The sequence below is a fragment of the Aquarana catesbeiana genome, linkage group LG12, assembly GCF_042186555.1.
Source record: "Aquarana catesbeiana isolate 2022-GZ linkage group LG12, ASM4218655v1, whole genome shotgun sequence".
Classification (NCBI taxonomy): Eukaryota; Metazoa; Chordata; class Amphibia; order Anura; family Ranidae; genus Aquarana; species Aquarana catesbeiana.
This window is the reverse complement of record NC_133335.1, coordinates 208,606,736-208,630,447: the sequence shown is the minus strand read 5'-3', so window position 1 is coordinate 208,630,447 and position 23,712 is coordinate 208,606,736. Positions and strand designations below refer to the sequence as shown.

Genomic DNA, 23,712 nt, shown 5'->3' with positions numbered 1-23,712 from the left:
GTCTATTCATTTTTGCAACATGATCTTGAATGAATTTGTTAGGAAAAATACTTTTTCTTGTGTGCAAATTAACAAATCTTGGTTGCAATCAATGGCCCGCATTTGTGGGAGTATTTTGTAGTATAGTGTCTCTAGGGTTGCCACCTCATCCCTTTAAACCCGAACATACATGAATTACACAGGTTCTGAGGATAATTAAATGCAGATAAGGCACCAAGAGTTGAATTACCACCTTATCCCTGTTAAATCCAAAGTGTCCCATAGAAAATGTTGATTCTGAAAGGAAAGTAAAGGATTTCTGACAAATTTGTTGGGGTGTACTCATTTATGCTGAGCACTGTATATATATATATATATATATATATATATATATATATATATATATATATATATATATATACACACGATATACAGTGGCTCTGCACTATAGATTCAATTTTTCACTGAAGATATGTCAATGGGACTCTCTGGATTACACATTATACAGCTTATTGCCTTCACAAGAATGGACCACAAAGGGAACATTTACTGTAAAACAAAATGACATCTGGAAGCAGCACAAGTCACCCACTGATTACCAGACATTGAGGAATTTACGTGGCACGCTTGTTTCCAAGATTTCCTCAATTTACTTCACTTTTCATTTTACAAAGTTATTTACGTCCCTCTGAAAATGTTATTTTTTTTTTTTAGATCTGAATTGATTTTTGGCCAGTAATCTATTTTTCAGCTTACGAAATTTAATGCAGAAAGGTTTTATTTTTTTTCCTCAAACTCTCTGGAGTGTGGTTTTATCCACAGCCAGTCATACCGTTGTAATGTAATAACTGCAGCATGAAAATGAAAACATTTTTTACATATTTAAGCTGCATACACACTTTTATTTTTAGTACTCTGTGCTTGCGTCTTGGCACCTAGATTAAGAATGTAAGGGAAAAAAATTTGCATTGTTAAACTATCTGGACAAAGCGCAACCACCCCCTTCCTTCTCAGCTGGTGAACTAAAAGTCTGAGCTCTCTGTTAGCTTGCAGGGCATGCTGGGAGTTGTAGTCTGTCAGATGCTCCACAGAAGGATGGACACGTACTGTATATGTGGTACAGACATGTTCAGGCAGCCATGGGATGTTATGGCTTCTTCTGTCTAGCCAGAAGTTTATGTATTAGTTTTGAATAGAGTGGTGAAGGGTCCCCTTTCTTTTTACCTCCATTCCAGTTGCTGGCAGTTGGCAATGATGCTGAAAGTGCTGTTGATGTCTGCACTGTTTTCTACATCAGTGGCCCATAATGTCCTACACTCACAGCATGTCCTCAGTCTTTGGGGTTGAATGGTACTGGGCTTCAACCAATCTGGAATACTGAGGACAACTAGTGGTAGAGAAGAGTTACTACAGGGGACTTGCAATTGCAATCAAGTTATTTTTTGGGTGGGGGGTTGGTGCAGTGGATAGCATAATACGTATAAATTGTGGTGGGCTTTAACCTCTTGTCTACCAAGGCATGCTTTGGCGCTGCTTGATCATTTTTATGGGGCTCTCAAACGCTGACGGCACCCGCAGTGGTTCCCAGGCTCTCCTATTCGACCAGAGAGACCAAAACTGCGATGGGAAACTGCTTCTCTGGTTAAGGCAGGGTCACAGCTGTCATTCCTCGGCTATTGTAGCTGAGCTTGTAGCTATTTCAGCACAATTTGTGCTGGAATAGCTACAAGCTCAGCTACACTAGCTCAGCTCAGCTACACAGCTGCACTGAAAGGCAGAGGAGACATTGGGGGTCTACAAGACCTCCCCCCAATATCTTTAGAAAGAGTACCTGTAATATGCGATCACATAGGGGGGAGTCTTGACCCCTTGTAATAGCAATTAAGTTAAAAAAAAAAAAAAAATTGTATAAAAAAAAAAATAAATAAATAAATAAAAAAAAGCACTCCGGTAACCCCAGCACACACCCCATAAAAAAATGCAGGATAGGGCAAGCACATGTATGCAAATATCAATTGCACCACACATGTGAGGTATTGTTGCGAACATCAGTGTGAGAGCAATAATTCTAAGGCTATAGTTCATGGTTGTTTACATGGGTGTGTGCAGTTTTAAGGCTTGACATGTTTGGTATCTATGTACTCAACAGAACCCCATCTTTTAGATTTTACGAAAAAACTGGGTATATGATTGTGATGATTTGCAATAAAATTTATTTTAGTGTATTTTTCCCTGAAAATATGCATTAAATAACTGCAAAAATATTGTGCAAAATAAACCAAATTGCAACTACCACCATTTTATTCTTCAGGGTCTCTGCTTTTAGAAAATCTATACAATTTTGGAGGGGTTTCAGTAATTTCTAGCAAAAAGTGCAGATTTTAACATGTGTGCAAAAAAATAAAACAATTGTCCCTGTAGACAAGTGGTTAAAGCATAACCTTCAGTGCAGCTCACAGGAAGTGACAAGGGATTCTTACATCACACCTAATGACTGTAATGCCGGGTATACACGATTCGTTTTTTTTATCATTCAACCCAAAAAAACATGCAAAATGGTTAGTTTAGCAATCTCCCCTGGTGAGCTGTTGTGGTCTGACAGGGGGACGGCCCCCCTCCGCCAGAACATTCCGATCAGCGCTCTCTGCAATTGGCTGAGAGCGCTGATTGGGAGTCAGTCGGATGCTGGTTTTCCAGCATGCACATCTGACAGAAGCCGGTTTGGCTTCTAGCGAACAAATGGACATACACATGGGCCGAATGTCAGACGTTTTTTTCTGAACCGGCCAATGTGTCCTGACATTCGGCCCGTGTGTAACCAACGGAGGAATGTTCTATTTTTGTTTTTGGGTTTAGATCAGTGTTTCTCAACCAGGCCGCGATTTAATTCCCCCTGGGGTGCTGCAAGCACGGGACCCAGTTTTCCCTGGATCGGGAGTTGCTCTGGTGAGGGCAGGCAAGCCACCAGTGCCATAACAACCAATGACGCTCTAGGACAATACACACTCCATCATTTGTTGCGATGATGTTGGCGGATGGCCTGTCTGCACCATGGCAGCTCATGAATGATCCAGGGCAGGAAGCATATAGCCTGCATGCTGCCCACTCTCTGTCAGCGTCATGAATGGCAGGTGGAGCTGGTCTGGAGGAGCTAGACTTCCATCCTCTCCCTAATACAGGGAGCAGCCCCCCCAGCATTCAGCATTGGATGGAGGCCTGTCTTCTCCAGATGTGCTTCACATCCCAATCTCTGCCACGCTGCTGGAGCCAAAATGTAGGGCTTGGATGTGAAAAGAGTGTGATTGGGGAGCTCTGTGATGGGGGATTCTGTTGTGATAAGACTTGGTGATGGGGGATCTCCAACATGATAGCGGGACCTCTATCATGATGGAGGGTACCACTGATGTAATCGGGGGCTTTTGATGTAAAGTTGGTTTTAAGGCGGTTGTGTGCATCATCTCAGGTTTCCCATTGGTAAGTGCCATTTAGATTTTTTTGCATTTTAAACTGGGGTACCTCTGGATTTAACATACTTTTAAAAGGATGGGAAATGTTGGTTTAGATATGCTTCAAGCATCCCTGCCCCTGCTGTTACTATTACAACTGCTAATCTATTACGGTTAGAAAAAAAAAAGACAAAAAACTCAACAAGGGCCTTACGCTGTAAAAGATGTTTTTTTTTTTATTGTGGTATGCATAATACAAAAGCAGAAAATCTTGCAGTTTAATGCTCATACATCATACAGCAATAGAGCAGTTCCAGTGTACTGTGCAGTCTAGAACAGGATATCAAATGGAAAGATAAACTGCAATTTCATACGAAGGTCAAAAGATACAAATACGCTCTGTAAACCCAACCACAATCTTTATTATTGCAAAAAAACGTCTCACCCAATGGCACAAACGTAAACAGATCGCAATCACACAACATGGCAGTCCAAGTACGGGAAAACATGAACAAGAAAAGAAAGCATTATGTACAAACTAATTTATACACCTCAGCATGAAAGGATTGTGAACAAGTGGGTTGGCCGGGGCTCTCACCTTTTCCACTGGACATAATCTCAGCCTTTTCTTGGTTACTGTGCCGGCTATGGCCTGTGCTAAAAACGGGAGTACGTTTGCAGGAAAGCCAACCCTAGGACTTTATATATGGATCTAGACTAGATATCAGAGAGATGAATCCAACTTTCTCACCAACATGAGAAAGTTGCCTATTTTATGTGTTTCAGGATAAATTAATTTTCATAGCGTCTGGTACTGATATGGGGTTATTATACCGGTAGCTATTCCAAATGTCATAATTTTAATTATAAAAAAAAATAAGCAAATGATTTAAATTTGTAATACTATAGAATAAATTCGATTTTTGTGTGTGTGTGTGTGTGTGTGTTTGGTGCCTCAAAAGTCCACCATTTTGGTCTTTGTTGAAATGAATTTAGATATTATCTTGGATACAGCCTCTGGGTCCACCATTAATCTAGAGTTGTATGGGAATCTAAGGCTAAAGCTGGCCATACATGTATTGGATTTCTTTTGTTCAGCCTAAAGTTTGAACAAAAGAAATCCCAACAGACTATTCCATCCATGCTTAATAGCATTGATGGACAAATCTCCCACTGCCGATCCATGTATTCCGATAGCTGGCAACACCAGCTGTCCAAATACCCGAACAGTGCCTGCATCATATTCTGTGCAGGCACTGTGCAGCCAACAATTTCCCATCTGCCTTTGACAAAAACCGATCCAGGTGTTACTGACAGAGCAACCCATGCAATGAATTTCAGACAATTCTTTAGGAATAGGCCAAAATGCAAAGCGTGTATGGCCAGCTTAAAGCAATTTTAATATTTTGACATATACCCCACTTGCTAGTAGTCACCTCATTGACCTATACCGATGATTTTTAGAAGCTCTGACATGCTACTGAAATCTCTAGCGATGAATCATGAGTAGCAGCAATTGTTTACTAAGCAGCTAGACCAAATGGCTCCTTATGGAGTAAGCTAAACAAGTAGCATCTTGTAGTGATCAATAACATTGCGGTATTGTGCAAGACTGATTGCCATTCTATAAAACTTGTATAGCTTATGCCATAGTCATGTTGTTATTTGTTCCAAACGCTAATTGCATTTGCAAGTCTTGGCTTCAATACTTTGGAGACACTAACTTAGAGCAAGGACTTGGATCCGTTAACACAGAAGTCTAAATTCTGCATACCTGTTCCAGCTCAGTAACAGCCAAGCAATTAGTATTTCCAGTAGGAGTTATCAGTAATGGTGACTGCCATATATGTCCTTGCTACTAAGGTTTCCTTGAAAGACTCCAATGGAAAGAGATTATTGACCTATAAGTGGACTAGTATAGCACTGTCCATTTTTTCTATGATGGCAGTTTCAGCACAATTAGAAATCACGAGGCTTCACAATACTCATCACACTGCTAAGCCATGAACATGAAAACATTTCATATTTATAGAAGTATAAAAAAAAGTGAAGTAAAAGGAGACATTTCCCCTTTTTCACCAATGAAACTTACTCTTGAAAAAAATAAGAGAACCAATTTCTCCTTTGAGTATAAAATGGCAATGGCCATAGCTCATGATAAATGGGTGTTATACTGTATTTGTGTACTTTAGTAAACCTGGTGGTTGGCATGCCAGATACCCCTTATACAGAATAAAAGCATTACCAGCACTTTGTGAAATATTTTATCACAGTGGTATAAAAGTTCACAATGATATAACAGATTTAGGCCCCTTTCACATGGACAATCCAATCAGGCCCGCCTCTCAGTTTTTCAGGTGGACCGGATTGGATGGTCCATGCATCCCTATGGACAGACGGGTGTAAACAAACTTGTGTTACTCCACTACGGCAAAAAGAAAAAAAAAAAATCTGTTCTCCTGCCCTGCCAGACCTGGCGGCGCACAAGAGCTGTGTAAATCTCAGGTCTGATTGGATAGAATAACAAATCCTTTGGCTGGTGAAACCAATCTCCTATATGTACTTCATCTATCCATTCAACTGTTTGGCTGAAATTCAACTTTAAGGTTTTTACCTCCTTCCAAAAGTGTCATCTTCGTTACATATAGAGCAGAGCATTCTTTAGAAAACTATACACAAAAAATAAAAAAAAAAATAAATGATAGCTTCCAACTTCAGCTGAGTTAATAAAAAAAAACAAAAAAGAAAAAAAAAAAAAAAAATCTGTGGGCTTTCCCAAAAACCATTTTGGCTTTCTTAGACATAAAAGCATTCATAAAGAGCATTCCTCACAAAAAAAAAAAACAGCAAAACGGTATAATAAAAAAAAAAGACAGTGGTTTGTATCTTTACAACAGTGAAACTTTGTAATCACAGTAATTACATTGTATTATTTTTCATTTTCTTCAACAAAAACAAAAATTTACTCTGCGCAACCTCACTATACAAAATCTCAGGGTACTTTAAGGCTAAAAACTTAGATTTTGTAATTTTCTAGTGCACTGTAGAAAATTGAAACAATATGACTGACTGCTCTTGTGCAGCTCTGTGCTGTGTATACAGGTAGGTCCAGGCTAAGGGTTGGGGGGGCACTAGAAGTCCAGGCACACAGGGGATATGCTTGTGCTTTAGCTTCCTCAATAGGAAGGCAGTGGGCAAAGCTCATCTAAGGATGATGAAGACCTCTTGTTTTATAATAAAAGGTTCAATTTGTGGCACTGAAGTGAACCTGCGGAGATAGGATAATGGAAGTTTCTATTGCTCGTGGTTTTTTAAAAAAAGTGCATGTTGGTGGCATGTTGTCCCGATCTCTGCTTATTGGCAAGAGGGTTGCATTACCAATTTGAACCCATAGCTGTTAACTGATGGAAAAATATAAGTACTTACCTCTCATGATGCCCATGCCATTTTGTTGCCAAGGAACCATTCCCCAAAGTCTGCTGGGATGACACATCTTGGAGTGTTGATCTCCTGGGTCCTCTATAGCAGTGGTTCTCAATCTCAGTCCTTAAGTACCCCCAACAGGCCATGTTTGCAGGTTTTCCTTCATCTTGCACAGGTGCTTTAAATCCGAGTCAATGGCTTGGTATTTTGGACAGCTATTTTATCCAAGAGAAATTCCATAAACATGGGCTGTTGGGGGTACTTGAGGATAAGAAGCACTGCTCTATAGCACTCAGTGGTTTATCCTGCCAACTTCTATGTCACACAGTAGTGACACAGAAGTCGGCAACAGGAACCAGTTAGAGGTGCTGGAGACACAAGAGATCAACATTCGTGAAAGTGTCACTTAAACAGTAGACTTTGGAGAATGAAGGAGGATTCCCTCATGATTGCACTGGCATTCAGGTACACTGGCAGCAGGAGAGATATACATTTAGTATTTTTTTCCCCAGGTAACCGCTTAAATCTTAAAATTTAAATTGGCAACAAAGCCACCTTAATTGCCAAATAAAACATTGACCCGGAACAAGCTTGCAGACAGTAAAGTCTTTTTCATCCTTGAAACTTATTCTGGGCCAATCACTCACCAAGTAGTTGGCCAGGTTCAAGATGGCCCTGGGTCCTGCATTTTTAGCAGTCATCTCCCATATACAGTATGTTTGTCTTTGCAGTTTCTCTTGCAAAGTATAAAACCTTTTCTAATTACCTACTTATATGATACTTGGGATGTTATTTATTTGTGCATATGCCCTTCTGTTATACTCAATACATCTTTGTTCTATACTCTTAATAAAGGGTTCGTCAACCCAGGCTGGTGTTTCACATTTGTGTAGATACTGCCGAGTTAAGTCAGCCACTGATTTGCTATGTATCATAGGAACTCTGGCAACAATATCTCTGGACTATCATTTCTGAGGCTACTGATCTGCACAGGCTATTACAAGGAGCTTCTTGTAATGTGTTAAGGGCTCCAAGCCCTACCCATCTTCTATAGCCATTAGCAGGAGAAATACTTGGCTTTAAGAGGTACAAGACTGCCGGGTGATGTTACCCACCAGTAGTCATTTATACCTGAATATAAACCCTTCAGGTACAATCCCATCTTGAACCAAGATTAACGCAAGACCCCAGTATGAAACTGAAAGAATCTGTCACTTTGCCTAGTGTGGTCAAAGTAGCTGAGTTTTTCCTTAAAGCCCCCCCCTGACCAACTTATACCAATCTTCCCTAATGACCTCCCACCTTCCATGACTCCATTAGAGCTACACCACTTTACCCGGTGCTTCAGGGTATGGGGGAGCATGCAAAATCCTCCCATGAAGCAGTGCTCAGGCCTAGTGATAAATCACCAGTCACGAAAACGGCCACATGAGGTCAACATCAACCCTGTGCAAGCTCCATCATCAATGGACATACAGTAGGAGGTACACAGCTGTGGGAGAACCCAGGAAAGCAATGTACAAGCATTTAAACAGCCTTCCACCTTTCCTGAATGGACATATTACCATAGTCTCTTAAAGTTGAATACCAAGGGCTTGTGTCTTGTTAAACGACAGCCATCAGCATGCAGCTTAAGCCACTGTAAAGCAGAGTACTTTTGTCAGAAGCCCTCTAAAGCTCCAGAATCCTTGGCCTTCTTTAATTTTCTTACATCAAGGCTTAGACCACCTCTATGCCCCAGTCACCATGTAATGGATGAGATGACAGGGTCCTGTGGGAGCAATATGCAGTCTTTTGCATATTTAGTGTATTTACAGGTCAATAAATATTTTATATACATACATATTGTGTAACAAACAGTAAACATTGTCTGCATAGGCTCTCTGTTAACTGGGATTACTCAACAAAACCGAGCCGAGGGCAGCAAGGATGTGCATAATACAGTAACCCACAAGACTTTAGTTTGCTGGGCATGTCAATAAATAGTATGTCTTGCTGGGTGGCCATGGGCTACTCCTAAAGATCCAAAGATTATCAATTGTAAATGTTTCTTACACAAATGGTGTTGCCCATCAGCTGTTATTATATAATTGCAAAACTGTAAAAAAAAAAAAAAAAAAAAAAAAAAAAAATCTGGTTGAAAGAGACAATACGGTCAGTGCCTACTTCTGACATATGGTAAATGAGATTTTTACCATGTAAAAGGAAGATTGCTCAGCTACAGAGACCCCACAACTTAAGCCCCAGCAACCACAACAGACTCTAGTGTGATCAGTATGTCTAATTGAGATTTGCCAGCTGAGTCACGTGGCCTTAGTAAAATACTGGGCCATCATGGTGAGGACTTCTGGTTGTTTTGAAAAAGAAAGGGGCCTTTCTGACAAAACTGGGTTTTAGAACAGGAAACCGGAAGGAGGCTTTGTACTGTCCTGGAGGAAAACAATAATCCAAATAGGTAGCCATTAAACTGCAACATCCTGCCACTGAATAATCCCATTACTGTACATATCTACACTTGAAAACTGTGTGCTTAATAGATTTTAGCAGAATCTTTAAAAAAATTAAACATTGAAATTAAGGGCATCATAATGTAGAGGCTCCCAAAAAAAAATCAATTAAAAAGTTTGGAATAAATAATGTAAATACATTTTTCAAAATAGGGTCGCTTCTTATGATAACTTAAATGGAATATCCACTTTAACTGAAATGTGGAGCTTTAAAACTATTCTGTATAGCAACATGGAAGGAACTACAAAAATGTCCAATTTCACGGATTTACAGGCCCTACACCCCAAAGCTACGGTTATCACCAGCGGTGCATCCCTATGAAGATAGGACCTTGGTAGAAGGTGCAGAATATATATTTAGGATCACTCATTTAGACCAGTGGTCAAGCATCCAGGCTTGTCGGAGCCAGGATAGGCACAGACATTGTATGGCACACCAGAGCCCTAGACAAAACCAAAAGCCCTAGAAAAGGTGCAAGCTGGGGGATCATTTCCTGTCTAGAAGTAAACTTATATTAGTGAAACGGTTTTACCCCTATAAAAACATCAGTGGAGCAATCTTTCCTTATTGTGATAACAAGGGTGTTCCATTACCAGGGGTACACTTTCTCAGAGTTTATTTTAAGGCTTCTGCTGAAATCTAACACAGATCAATATATTTCAGTAATCAGAGAAGGCTACACAATAAAACAACTTTGTAAACTTACTCAAGCTTACATTAGCCATGTGTTGATGCAGCACTGAATAAGTTATTGGAAAATAAGGCCTGACCTACCACAGAGTAAGGAAAATGGTTCACAATGGGGACACCACGAGTTCTAGTATTAAAATTAAAGCTTAAAAATAAACATCAAGGATAAAAATACATATATATTAAGAGGTGTGGTCCCTCCAGAAGGTACAATTTATAAATAAAAGCTTTAGTTAACTTTTTCACACATCCTAAATAAGATGGCACTGGGTTAAGAATTAGGTTTTGACAAAGGCAGGGAAAGAAGATAGCATTATGTTAATTCACAGTAACAAAGATTAGATACAATTAAACCATTTTCACAGAGCACCTCTGATGAAGATAGAAGGCTGGTGGGTATAATGGCGCCTTCGGCGTCTACAGCCATGATGACAGCCCAGCTAAACCGCTTTCAGAAAGTGCTAGAAGTATCCTGAGAAGATTCTGTACATGTGTCCTCACTGGGACATTTTTTTTTTAACCCCTGGAGGGACCGCACCTTGCAGCTCTCAAGGGTGAAGAAATAATGCACAAATATATACACAAGTAGCCAAAACCAAAATGACAAGACAGGACCGCCTTTTATTTTCAGAGTAAACCCCTGACGAAGTTTGTGTCCAGGTGGACAATGAGCATTCTGATGAATGACATCTCCTTTCTGGTATTCTCGAAGATGATCCTGGGGTCATCTGATTGGCAGCGGAGACAATTGGGTGCCATGACCATAGCTAGGTTGTTCACGTCCATCTTAGTGGTACCCACATTAGAAGGCTGTGAGAAGATCTGTGTGGGCAAGATTAAAAAAAAAAAAATACATTATACAATGTTTCAAGTGCAAGTATGAGTTTTTTTAAACAAAGATAGCCAAATAATACAGGGTTTTCTAGAAGCAACTGTTAAAGAGGTTTTATCTAAAGCAGACAACTTAAAGTGAACTTGTGTTTTGCCCATGCAGGGTAAAGCAACAGGTTCACAGTATTCCTTCGGCTCTCCCTCTGCGGTGTTTTCCCAAAGTAGTAGTAATAGTAGAATACCTGGTACTTGCATGTATGAAGTACAGGATGATTGGGGAAGAGCGTCCTTAGCCCTGTATAAGCTGTAAAGATGGCCATACATAGTTAGATTTTAGTTTGAACTTTGTAGAAACTTTCATCAGAACATTATTTATTGCCATCATTGAGTCAACTAAATTAGTTACAGCCCTTAAAGTATAACTAAAGGCTATGCACCAAATTTGCACAGGCCCATTTCAGGTATCTTCAAAACGCTCATGCCTACAGGTGTCAGTTCTTAGGCCACCCAGTTGTATTGGCATATTTGGAGCTCAAATTCACCATTCGGGTGGAAGACTTGGAGAAACCCACGTCTCACATCTATGGGTCCCTGCTGGTTGCTACCGGCCCGGACTTGTCCTCCCGCCGCAGGAAATGGGTGGGGGACACCCTGGAGGCTGGACGAGGATGACTGGAGGGAGATTTGGGACTTTCCCTTCTCCCCTCTGGTCTCAGCTAGGGACAAACTGGTCCAATACAAAATTCTGCACAGAGCTCACTACTCGCCTCACAGGCTGCACCAGATGCCGCCAGTGCATTCTCCAGCGTGCTGCCATTGCTCCTACCAACCGGGGGACTTTTTCCACATTTTTTGGGTTTTCCCAGCAATCGAACATTATTGGAAAAAAGGACTCCAGGTGATTGCTAAGGTCACTTAAGAATCGTGTTCCTTATGATCCTAAATGTTGTCTGCTGGGGCTGGTGGAACAAATGTCAATTCTCAGAGCCAGGAAAATAAACATCCCTGCTATTGTACTATGCTCGTAAGGCCATTACGATGAACTGGAAACAATCGTCTTTCCCCTCTGTCAGATTCTGGAAAAGCCTAGTGAATGCCAGTTTGCCCCATTATAAAGCCACCTACTCGGGCAAGGGTTGCCGACAAAAATTTGAAAAAAGGTATGGACCTGTTGGCTAGATAATACCAGGGCAACTGTAACCAATTCCTAGATTAACAATGTATCTCTAGTCTTTTAGTATGTTGACCCAACTATTCTCATGTTGCATATCCTGTCGTTACCAATTTGAGCACAGATTCTCCTGAACTGAACCTCTCCCCACATTGGGGTCATAGTATAACTCAGTTTGTGTATGTTGTGCCCTGTTGCCGCATCAGAGGAACCGCAACTGCGTGGGCAAAGGTTTGGCCCCTGCGTGGGCTAATTTTGTATGCTAATGAAAAATTCAATAAAAAAGATTTTGCAAAAAAAAAAAAAAAGTATAACTAAAATGCAAAACATTTTGTTTTAGTTTTGGATAGAGTGGAGAGGGATTAGAACACCTGTCTGTTTTTATTGCCGTCTGTGTCCCCGTTAGGGAGATTCACCCTATTTGTCCTGTTTAAAATTATCATTGAAAGTAAAAGAAAAACCCAAATTTTGTGTTGTCCCCAGAAAAGTAATAGAGGGGAAATCTTCCAATGGGGACACCAGTGTTAGCGAACTGGGGGTCCCCAAGGAATTCCCTTAATGAGCAGGGATTTCCTCTCACTGGCTATGGGACTGGAAGTGAAGGTAAATCTCCCAATGGGACAAAGATGGCAAAAATAAACCTTCCAGGGATTATAACCCTCCCTTACTGTAAGTTTTGCCCATAGTTCTACTTTAAAACTTTGCCCAGACCTTTTTGAATGGAATCGCAGGTTTAATTAAAATATGTAAATTGTTTCCCAAAGGAAAAGCACATTCAGTGTTAGAATCTTGTTAATTTGAGAAAAATTCTCCATCCCGATCTTTTGAATATTCATGCCACTATGGTTAATGGCATGAAGTGAAAAGTGAAAGTTTGTGTGCGAAATTCTACTGGTGTATGGTCAGCTTAAAGAGGTTGTAAACCTCCGAAAAAACCCTCAAAAAAAAAAAAAAAAAAAAAAAAAAAAAAAAAAACAAACCTGCAAGACAAAAGGCATAATGAGCTAGTATCAGGGCTTTTTTTCAGTGGGAACGCGGGGGAACGCAGTTCCGGCACCTCCAGCACTGAATGTATGTAATAGCATGGGGTGTGCTGGAGGGTCTATTGATGTTGGCTGCTGGGGGATCTATAGTCACTGGTGGGGATCTATTTTTTGCGAGGGTCTATTGTTGCCGATAGGGAATCTATTGTTGCTGGGGCGGTCTTATGTTGCTGGAAGGGATCTACTGTTGAGGGAGAGGTCTATTTTTACTGGCTGCTGGAGGATCTATTGATGCTGGCTGCTGGGAGATCTGTTGTTGCTGTTGGGGGGGGGGGGGGCTAATGTTGCTTGGGTGGATATTTTGTTACTGGGTGTGATATTTTGTTGTGGGTGGTTCACTGTTGCTGCAGGGAATCTATTGTTGTTGGGGAGGAGTCCATTGTTGTGTGGGAACCTATTGCTGGGACTCTATTCCTGGCTGCAGGGGATCTATTTTACTGCTTTTCTTTTTATCATTAACATGTTCCATACAAATGATTTAGCACCACAAAATGATACTTGGTTCTGTATTCTCTAAAAGGGGCAGTACTGGTAGGTGGGTAGGGGGTGGAATCAAGGGACGGTGGTCAGAGGTGGGTAGGGGGCAGAGACAAGCGGTGACTCAGACGGAGGGGAGTTCCTGCACCTATTCTCAGAGAAAAAAAGCCCTGGCTAGTATGCATATGTAGTATGCAGTCTCTGCTGATCTGGCTGAATTTCGATCCATGTATGGTCGGCTATAGTCTCAATGGACAGGGCGAATGCAGGCAGGTAAGGCTCTGCCCAAGTCATAGAAATGGAGCCTTCAGTAAGAATGTGAAACCAACATCACAGAGGCACACAGAGCAGGATTTTCTGATTCATAGGGCTAATTGTACACAGGGCTGTCTATCTGCAGTGCATCCCTCCCCGTTAATTTGGGGTACCCAGGAGGGACAGGTACAGTGTCCAGTTCCGCAGCAGGCATGCTGTCAAAATTGAATGCTGCATCGAATTATACCCTCCTTTACGTCCCTGTGCATTCAGGGATGCAGGTCTAGAATGCAGAAGACTCGCTTTCCAGACGCTCATCCATGAATGCATAAAGACCCTATGGCCACAGCCTGTGGCGGGCCTGGACACTGCACCTGTGCCTTCTGGGCACCCTAAACTGCTGAGAAGGATGTATTGCAGCTGGACAGCCCCATGGCTGGGGGCCCTAAAGGTAACCGCAGACACCTAGTGGTGTCTCCTGAGGACTTTTTGCTATTACAATTTACATGGACAACACTGATCACTTAATAAAGAGACGTGACGTCCCATGACTTCCAGGACAAGTGGTGCGTTAGCAGTAATTTTGGCAGGATGTAAGAAGGCATAAAAAAAAATCACTGGCGTCGGTGTAACACCTAAGCAAAAAAACATCTGTCATTAAACAGGCTTTGAAAGCTCATGTTAAAACCCTCAGCGATCGTGAATAAAGGATGCACAAATGGCCAATGAACTAGCCTAATGTGGGTGTATTGGATGTGTACATGCATGCTTGTTAAACTAGGAACACCGTATATAGGTCTAGATAGTGACCCCCCAGATTTTTTTTCCACCCAACCTTACTGCAACAACCCCCCCATGTAATACAGACGACAACATTTTCCAGCACCACAAGCTGCTCTAATAAAACCTAATCCGTTCCCCTTTTGCACACACAGATCCCTTTCACTTCTAGATCCTGTTTGGATGTAGCAATTAAAAGAGAAAGAAAACCCTTTTTATGGAGCCTTGTAAACTGTCTACATGTGTCACTCTCTGCTGTCTTCGGCTGTTTGTGACTGAAAACACGCTCTGTTAAAGTGCAACTCCAGCCTAAAAAAAAATCTTTTTAAATCTCCTAATATACATAAAAAAATATATATATAAAAAGTTTGTAAAACTAGGAAGGCTACTTTAAAGCAAGTCAGCTGATTGGTAGCTGTGTCTACGGAATGCTGGGCTCAGCACTCAATAGAAATTGCTCCCCTGTGCAGCAAAGGAATATTTGACGGTTTCCCTCTGCATCCTTCAAAAGTCCTATTACATGTAAGGGACCAAGATAAATACAATTTAGAAAGAATATTCACTGTCCATGCCAAGAAGGTAGAATTGAGAGTTAAAAGTAGATGCTGGTACCTGCTCCCAATTGCTCAATCCTTGCCTAAGGATGATGTCCTGCCCCCCTCCTTCCTCCCGCAGCCTCCTGGAACATGTCACATTACCTTGCTTTATGCACTGGTTCAAATCATTTGGTGGAGGGGGGATTATGGTGTGGGGTTGTTTTTCAGGGGTTGGGCTTGGCCCCTTAGTTCCAGTGAAGGGAACTCTTAAGGCGTAGGCATACCATGACATTTGACAATTTCATGCTCCCAACTTTGTGGGAACATTTTGGGGATGGCCCCTTCCTGTTCCAACATGACTGCGCACCAGTGCACAAAGCAAGGTCCATAAAGACATGGATGAGCGAGTTTGGGGTGGAGGAACTTGCTTGGCCTGCACAGAGTCCTAACCTCAAACCGATAGAACATCTTTGGAATGAATTCAAGCGGAGACTGCGAGCCAGGCCTTCCCATCCAACATCAGTGACCTCACAAATGCGATTCTTGAAGAATGGTCAAAAATTCCCATAGACACTCCTAAACCTTGTGGACAGCCTTCCCAGAAGAATTGAAGCTGTTATAGCTGCAAAGGGTGGGCCAACTCATTATTGAACCCTACGGACTAAGACTGGGATGACATTAAAGTTCATGTGCATGTAAAGGCAGCCGTCCCAATATTGACTATACACACACATATATACATATACTAGCTTCCTGAGGGGAACAATAGTGGACCATGCCTGCACAATGTGCTTTGATATAGACACTTTTAGACCCCTTTCACACTGGAGGCGTTTTTCAGGCGCTTTAGCGCTAAAAATAGCACCTGTAAAGCGACTGAAAAAAGCCTCAGCTGCAAACCCAGTGTGAAAGCCAGAGTGCTTTCACACTGGGGCGCTGCGCTGGCAGGGCGTCACAAAAAGTCCTGCAAGCACTGAGCAGCACCGCCGGCAAAGCACCGCTGCAGGGGCGTTTTGTGGGCGGTTTTAACCCTTTTTCGGCTGCTAGCGGGGGTTAAAACCGCCCTGCTAGCGTCCGAATAGCGCCGCTAAGACGACGGTAAAGCGGTGCTAAAAATAGCGCCGTTTTACCGCTGACACCCGGACGCTTTCAGTGTGAAAGGGCTCTTAGTTTTTGCCAGGAGGATATGTGACACGGTGACAATGCAAGAGCAGAATTGGGAGACAGTTGTCACCCTTTAACAGGAGGTGCCTAAACAGGGACCTTCGTTATCGGATTGCCAGGGATTTTTTATTTTTAAATAAAAGCTGCCAGTTTAAAAAAAGACTAAAAACTACTTTTAAAACCACACTAACATACTAAAGCTTATATGAGATTTTAGTGAATACGCGATCATGAGGTCATCTGCCCACTTTCCACCTCTACCAATCAGAGGAAGCCTTGTATTTATTGATAAAAATACAAGGATTCCCCTGAATGGTACAGATGTACTCTGGCAGTTTCAGCAACAAGCGAGAAGTTGTCCGTATTGCTGCAGAACGCAGCGCCACTCACTGTATGTACAGTAGCTGATGCTACTACAGTATAGTACAGTGTGTACAACGGCCATAGTAAACATGGACTTCGACTATAAAGCTTTGTATATATAGATGCTGCAAGTAACCTTTATCCAGTTCCCTTTCTGTGTTAGGTGAATGATGACTTTACCCAGCAAGGGGACCCCACAGGTTTGAGCAGCAGAATTGAAGAACTGCAGAACCATAGACACTTCAAAGCGAAGCTTTTGCACCAAACTCTGTGTGTGCTTGGACACCCCCAAGGCAACCTTTAGTCACCCAAGTCTATGAAGTCTAAGTGGTGCAGGCAATGGTCACCAACACATAAGGGTCTTTCTGTATGAGAACACTTTCCGGGAAATGCAGGTCAACCGATCTTTAAATAACTGTCCCTACTGCACCAACACACCTGGAGGAAGTGGATGAGATAACACAACACCATCCGGTTCAGTTCCGGAAGCTGTTTAACGACAGACACTGCTGCATCTGGGTTTTCATAGTTGGTGATGCACTGTTTGTAGAACTGCTGAGGGATAAGGGGCTCCTCCAACTCCCGATACCAAAGCTTCAACAGGGAAGCTAGAAGAAATGAAAAATACAAGTTAATGCCATGTCTGGAAAACATTTGGAAATGCAGCAGCCTTAAATATTAAAAGAGGTGTTCAATATATACTTAACGAGGAGCTCCAGTCCAGAAGAAAATATTAATTTTTAAGAATATGATGGCACATGACTATTCAAAGTGCATCTAAACCCAAGAACAAAATGTTATTTTTTTGCACCTTAGCTCACTTTCAAGGATTTTCCACTCACTTCCTGTTTGGTTAAGGGACAGGAAGTGAAGGAAAAATATTACCAATGGGACAAAGAAGGTGAAATAAATGACAGGGGTTATAACCCTCCCTTACTCTGTCAAAATTGTAAAAAAAAGTTTTGCCTTTAGTTCTAGCAAATTATATATATATATATATATATATATATATATATATATATATATATATATATATATATATATATATATATATATATATATATATATATATGTTGCGGCTTCGGCTTTGAAGTGGTTTACCGGGGCTGGCTGAAGCTACCCTCTCCCTCCCGCCGCTCGCTGGTATTTCTAGGGCTTACCGTGGTTACCGGCGAGCCCGTGAAACGATCAGACAGTTCACATGGCTGGCTATAGAGGTGAACATAGACCAGATTGTCTCTGATTACCTCTATGATCTAGAACTGGAGCAACATCATGACGTCACTTCCTGTCTAGGGCAGAAGTAAACTTTTTTTTTTAAAAGCAAAAAAAAAAATAAAAATAATATTTTGCCTTCAAAAGGTCTTATAGATCCCAGATCTCTGCATAAAGAGGACCTATCATCCCTTATTTTTTATTATACGGGAGGTTTACATTTCTAGGAATAAAAGGTGGTTTAAAAAAATAAATAAATAAATAAATAAAAGAGAGACAGACACAGTGTAATAATAAAAAGTAAAATCCCTCCGTGCCCGCATGCAGAAGTGAACGCAAGTCACGCACACATATGTAAACTGTGTTCACACCACACATGAGACATCACCGTGAATGTTATAGCGATCACAATAATTCTAGCACTAGATCTCCTCTAACTCTAAAATGGTAACCTGAAAACATTTTTTAGCATCGCCTATGGAGATTTTTTTAAAGTATAGTTTGTCGCTATTCCATGAGTGTGCGCAATTTTAAAGTGTGTAATGTTTGGTATCTATTTACTCGGCATAACATCTTTTATATTTTACCAAAAAAATTTTTGCATTAAAATTAAAGTGTATTTTTTCCCAAAAATATTGCGTTTGAAAAACCGCAACACAACTGCCAAGGGGTTTATTTACTAAAGCTGGAGCATGCAAAATCAGGCCCACCTCTCCATAGAAACCAATCAGCTTGTTCAATTAAGCTTTGGCAATAAATTCTGGAAGCTGATTGGTTTCTATGCAGAAGTGAGCCTGATCTTGCACTCTCCAAGATTTAGTAAAAAAACCCCTGTGTGACATAAAAAATTGCAATGATGGCCATTTTATTCTCTCAGGTCTCTGCTAAAAATATATAAATAACGTCTGGGGGTTCCAAGTAATTTTCAAACAAAATACACAGATTTTTAAGTGTAAACAAAAAGTGCCAGAAAAGACCTGGTCCCCCATCTGTTTCTTTTTAATGCTATCTACGTCTCATCGGGAAGATTCCCCTTCACATCCTGTCCCAGGGACACAGCAGAAAGTAAGAGGAAGTGTCTCCAAAGCGAGGGGATATTTTTATCTTGGACAGTGATCACCATAACAAAAATCCACTCATTGGAAGACAACCCCTCGAATCCCGTTCCAGCGACAACCCCTCTATATTGTATTTCCTTTACATTTATGTACTGGAGGCAATTGTCATTGAGACCAATAAAGAGGGTAAATCTCCCCTGAGAGGACATATATGATATATTCTGTCCCCCCCCAAAAAAAAAAAAAAAAAAAAAAAACGGCTTTCATATCTGCAGTAAACCTTCACCGATGAGGTTACATATGTGAACCGTTAGATTTGTAGCACTACAGCAGCTAAAATTGTCAAGGCTGCTTTTTCATCTTCCATGTACTTAAATGGTCCCATTTCTTTTTGAACATTGTATTTCTGTATGGATGACTGTAACCATGGCAGCACAAGGCACGCTCACTGACCATTATAGCGCAGATTCCTAAAGGTAATGCTTGTTCTCATATCCCGCCTGAATGCTCAGCATTGCTACTTGTCATCACCAGCCTAGGTTTTCCTGTAAAGGCTCTACTCGATAACAGCTAGCTTCAACACGTGTATCATCAAAGAAGACTTTCTCCAACCTGGCCCCTAATACCATCCCATCAGCTGTACATTCCTTCTGCTAAGAGCTGCGGAAATTATAGCGGCACGCTATGAGATGGCTATGCCTATAAAGACCGCCTGCTGGCTAATAGAGCTGCACCTTCCATCAATTTCTGATGTACACAAATAGAAAGCAGCAAGAGCAGAGTGCATTTATTGTGGATCATTAAATAATCAGAAAGAGAATCCATCTGCACCACTGAAAGTATTATGATCATAAGCATATAATATTATAAGTAATATAATCCTATAATCAGAATATAAACAGTATATGGTACCATCAACACAAAGCAGCAAGGGCAAAAAAAAAAATCTGATTATTAAACCAGAGTTCCACCCAAAAGTAGAATGCCGCTTTAAGTACTCCTCGCCCCCTAACATGCCACATTTGGCATGACATTTTTTTATTTGTTTTGGGGTGGGGGGGTGGGGTGTACTTAGTTTAGAGTGGGACTTCCTGTCCCACTTCCTCCTTCCTGCTCTTGGTCACTCCTCCTCTCCCCCCTAGGAGGCCCCTCCCTCTCCACAACACGTCACAGGTCCCAGCAGATTGCCTGGCCACTAGCAGAGCGCAGCGCAACTCGTGCATGTGCAGTGCGCGCCCAGCTGTGAAGCTGAAAGCTGTCACGGCTGGGTGCCCACAGTTGCTATGATGGCGCCGGCGGCGAGGAGGGGGAGAGGAGGGGGAGAGGAGTGAGGCTCCGGGCGGCCGCATCGCTGGACCGTGGGACAGGTAAGTGTCTGTTTATTAATAGTCAGCAGCTACACTTTTTGTAGCTACCGACTTTGAATAAACGAAAAAACGTGTGGAACTCCGCTTTGTTTTAGACTAATATAAAGGTACAGAAATACCTGTTTAAAGGAGAAGTATGTTTTTCTTTTTCAGATTCATATGTACCTAGGTGGATGCTGCATCTGTCCCCCAGCGCCTCTACACTGAGAACCGAGCGATCAAACTCCTCCGATCCACTCGGTTCTCACAGCTATCCGAGCAGAGAGCTGCTGACTGTCAATCAGCAGCTCTCTGCTCTGCACCCCCGCGCTCACTGGAGTGCTGGGATGTGGAGGGGCCGGGAGCGGCCGGCTCAGCCTCTCAGTGGCTCGTGTCCTATGTGTTATCTCTCTGATGTTTACATTTACTCTGGAAATGACATGCATATCACTTTTATGTACCAGGAACGGTGGGGTCCGCGAGACTGTCTGGTATTCTCCACTGTTCCACCTGCAGTTTCAGCGCATTCACCTCATCGATATCTCCAGGTACCCTGAAAAATAAATGCAGAATAGGTAAATCGCAATCTACCACTACTGTCCTCAACATTTTGTGGTACGGTCATTTGGGGGGGGGGGCATTTATAAGGCCCCCAATCTGACTTGCAAATGGGGCTGTTTGCAATTACTTGCAGAGGACTTAACAGGGTTCCCTGCAATTAGCTGCGGGTCGGGTGCCCTATAAGACCCCGCCTGTAAAGTAACTGAAAAGTGTCTCTAATGCCTCCCCAGTGTGAAAGCCTGAGTGCTTTCACACTGATGCGTTGCGATTGTGGGACGAGAAAAAAAAAGTTCTCCAAGCAGCATCTTTGGGGCAGTTTGGGAGCGGTGTATACAGCGCTCTTACACCGCCCCTGCCCGTTGCAATGAATGGGTATCGCTGCCGAATCGCCTGCAAAGCAACACGGACGCTTTTAACCCTTTCTTCGGCCGCTAGCGGGGGTTAAAAGCGACCTGCTAGCGGCCGAAATCGCAGCTAAAACGCCGCTAAAACTAGCAGCGCTTTACCACGGATGCGGCGCGGACCCAGTGTGAAAGGGCCTTAAAAGTACAGGCGCCTGACTGCACAGTGCTTCACGGCTGGTTTCGAAAAATCGCTTATGCAAGAAATGCATGCAGATAATCGAATGCAGGCGCTGTAAGGCTCCTATTGCTTTCAATGGGACTTCACGCCTGCAGCTAATCCCCGGGCTAATCACATTTAGTGCCTTACCTGCATTAAATTAGCCCCAGAACCTGTGTAATTAATTTGTGCTCGGTTTTAAAAAGGTATGAGGTGGCAACCCTATTAGTACAGCGATTTCCAGCTTTCAGGTGGATCCCACAGGTATGGTATAGGCACAGCTATAATTTTCCAAACTGGACCGATGTAACTATGTAAAAACTGCCATATCTAGAGAATTCATCTTTAAACAACACTGCACTGAAAAAATAAATAATGAAAATCCAGAAAACACCTACCTAAATATTCCTTCCGTCCTCTCCCCACCCAGGGTCAGCACTTGCTGCGAGAGCTGTGTCTGTACCCAGGGCAGACGGCGTTCAGGATACACCGACTTCTGTCTCTCCATAATCTCCTCCAAGGAGCTCCCAAACAGTGAGGGTGTCAAGATGGCATCTCGGGCTTGTTCTATCTCCTCTAGTGTTGGCTTCCTCAGACCCTGCAAAAAACAACAAAGAATTTAAATCTGAACTCAGGGAAAATCGCTAAATACACAATAGTAAAATATATTTGTGGATTGTAGAAGATTTGTAATGGTGTTCAACCAGTCTTGTGATCCAGCTACCCCTGCCAAAAAGCACAGGCAGGTCAATGATCTCCTTGCAGACTAGGTTGTGGTTAAATCCACTTGCTGACAGACCTATTGTACTTTACTGCTACATGGCGGCAACTTTGGGCAGAATTACACACACATATATCTATCTATCTATCTATATATATATATATGCCTCCCTACCGAAAGCACCACACTGCGTACACAAAAAAAACTGGCTAGGCACACAGTTAAGCCTTTGATCGCCCCAGATCAGGGGTGTCAAACTGGCGGCCCTCCAGTTGTTGCGGAACTACAAGTCCCATCATGCCTCTGCCTGTGGGAGTCATGCTTGTAACGGTCAGCCTTGTAATGCCTCGTGGGACTTGTAGTTCCGCAACAGGTGGAGGGCTGCCAGTTTGACACCTGTGCCCTAGTGACCAGTGGTTCCCGCAAAGTGTCTGATAGTCTAATATTGTGTGTGGAATCTATTGTTGCTGGGAGGTCTATTGCTGTTGGCGTGGGGTCTATTAAATTCTATACAAATATCTTAGTAGCACAAAATGATATTGGGTTCTGCATTCCAGGGGCAGCTTGTCCATTAAGGGCGCACGGGCGCCACCTCCCCTATCCATCGCCGTCACCCCCCCATCCATCTGTCCGGCCCCTTTCAGAACGCCGGGCGCATGAATTTCAATGCAAGGGTGGGTATTTTTTTGAAGCACCAATTAGAGCCAGAGGCTCTAATAAGCTTCAAAATAGGGTGGGCTCGGGGCACTGCGAATGCGCTCGGAGCCCACCCAGGTGTGTGAGGATAGGGAATAAATATTCCCTATTCTCACACTCAATTGGCTCTCTGTCAATCAGGAAGCACGGGTCTGAGACCAGTTTTCCGATTGGCCGAAAGGAGAAGTGTTCTGATTGGCCGCCGAGGAGGAGGGAGGAGACAGAAGCCACCGAGCAGGGGAAGGAGAAGCTGCTTGTGATGCCCGCAGAGGAGAGCCAGGGAAGCCGCCCATGATTGCCCGCCATGGATGGGATAAGTGCAGCGACCAACCGGCACGTGACTTCATCAGGTTCCTCTGACAAAGTCACATGCCGCGACGTAACGAGCAGGGTGTGGTCGGATGTTGTAGCAAACTGGAAGCGGCGTAAATATCGTGTTTTATTGCAATCGCCTGCTGTTTTTTGCTTTTATGTAAGGATTCACTTGGCATTTGAATAAATTGATTTGTTTTACATACTACACTATGGAAGGCTTTCTTTTATCTTGACTTTAATGGTCGGAATCGGAGTGGCACCCAGTCACTGTAGGGTCTGAAGACTACAACCTGGTTGGATAGTATTAGCACCCTGAAAACATCTCCCGGTACAGCCATCAATTGGAGACCTACCGCGGTGTACCCACCCCCATTACAGGATACTTTCAAGACTTTTATACTCCTAATGGAGGTAAGCGCTCTGTGAGCATTTAGCTTTTGCGAAGATTTATATATATTGAGAAGAACTTGTTATCACTTTTCAGAAGAGTAACTTTGCTTTCACTTGTTTGGATATTTTGTTTGCATTTCACTTTATTGGACTATATTATTGCATTTACTGGAATTTTAGATT

At 42.4% G+C, this 23,712-nt stretch overlaps 1 protein-coding gene across 2 annotated transcripts in view; it reads right to left on the bottom strand.

Moving 5' to 3' along the window:
• Positions 1 to 3,635: 3,635 nt before the first annotated feature.
• The window catches only part of LOC141113469 (rho GTPase-activating protein 39-like), a 145,377-nt gene continuing 125,300 nt past the window's right edge, over positions 3,636 to 23,712 (bottom strand). For both annotated transcript variants that reach the window (XM_073606577.1, XM_073606579.1), the window contains 4 exons: positions 21,806 to 22,005; positions 20,747 to 20,838; positions 17,105 to 17,274; positions 3,636 to 10,868 (listed from right to left, as the gene is read on the bottom strand). In XM_073606577.1, coding sequence (XP_073462678.1) covers positions 10,674 to 10,868; positions 17,105 to 17,274; positions 20,747 to 20,838; positions 21,806 to 22,005 — 657 coding nt within the window. In that variant the 3' untranslated portion in view covers positions 3,636 to 10,673. The remainder of the gene's footprint in view (positions 10,869 to 17,104; positions 17,275 to 20,746; positions 20,839 to 21,805; positions 22,006 to 23,712) is intronic.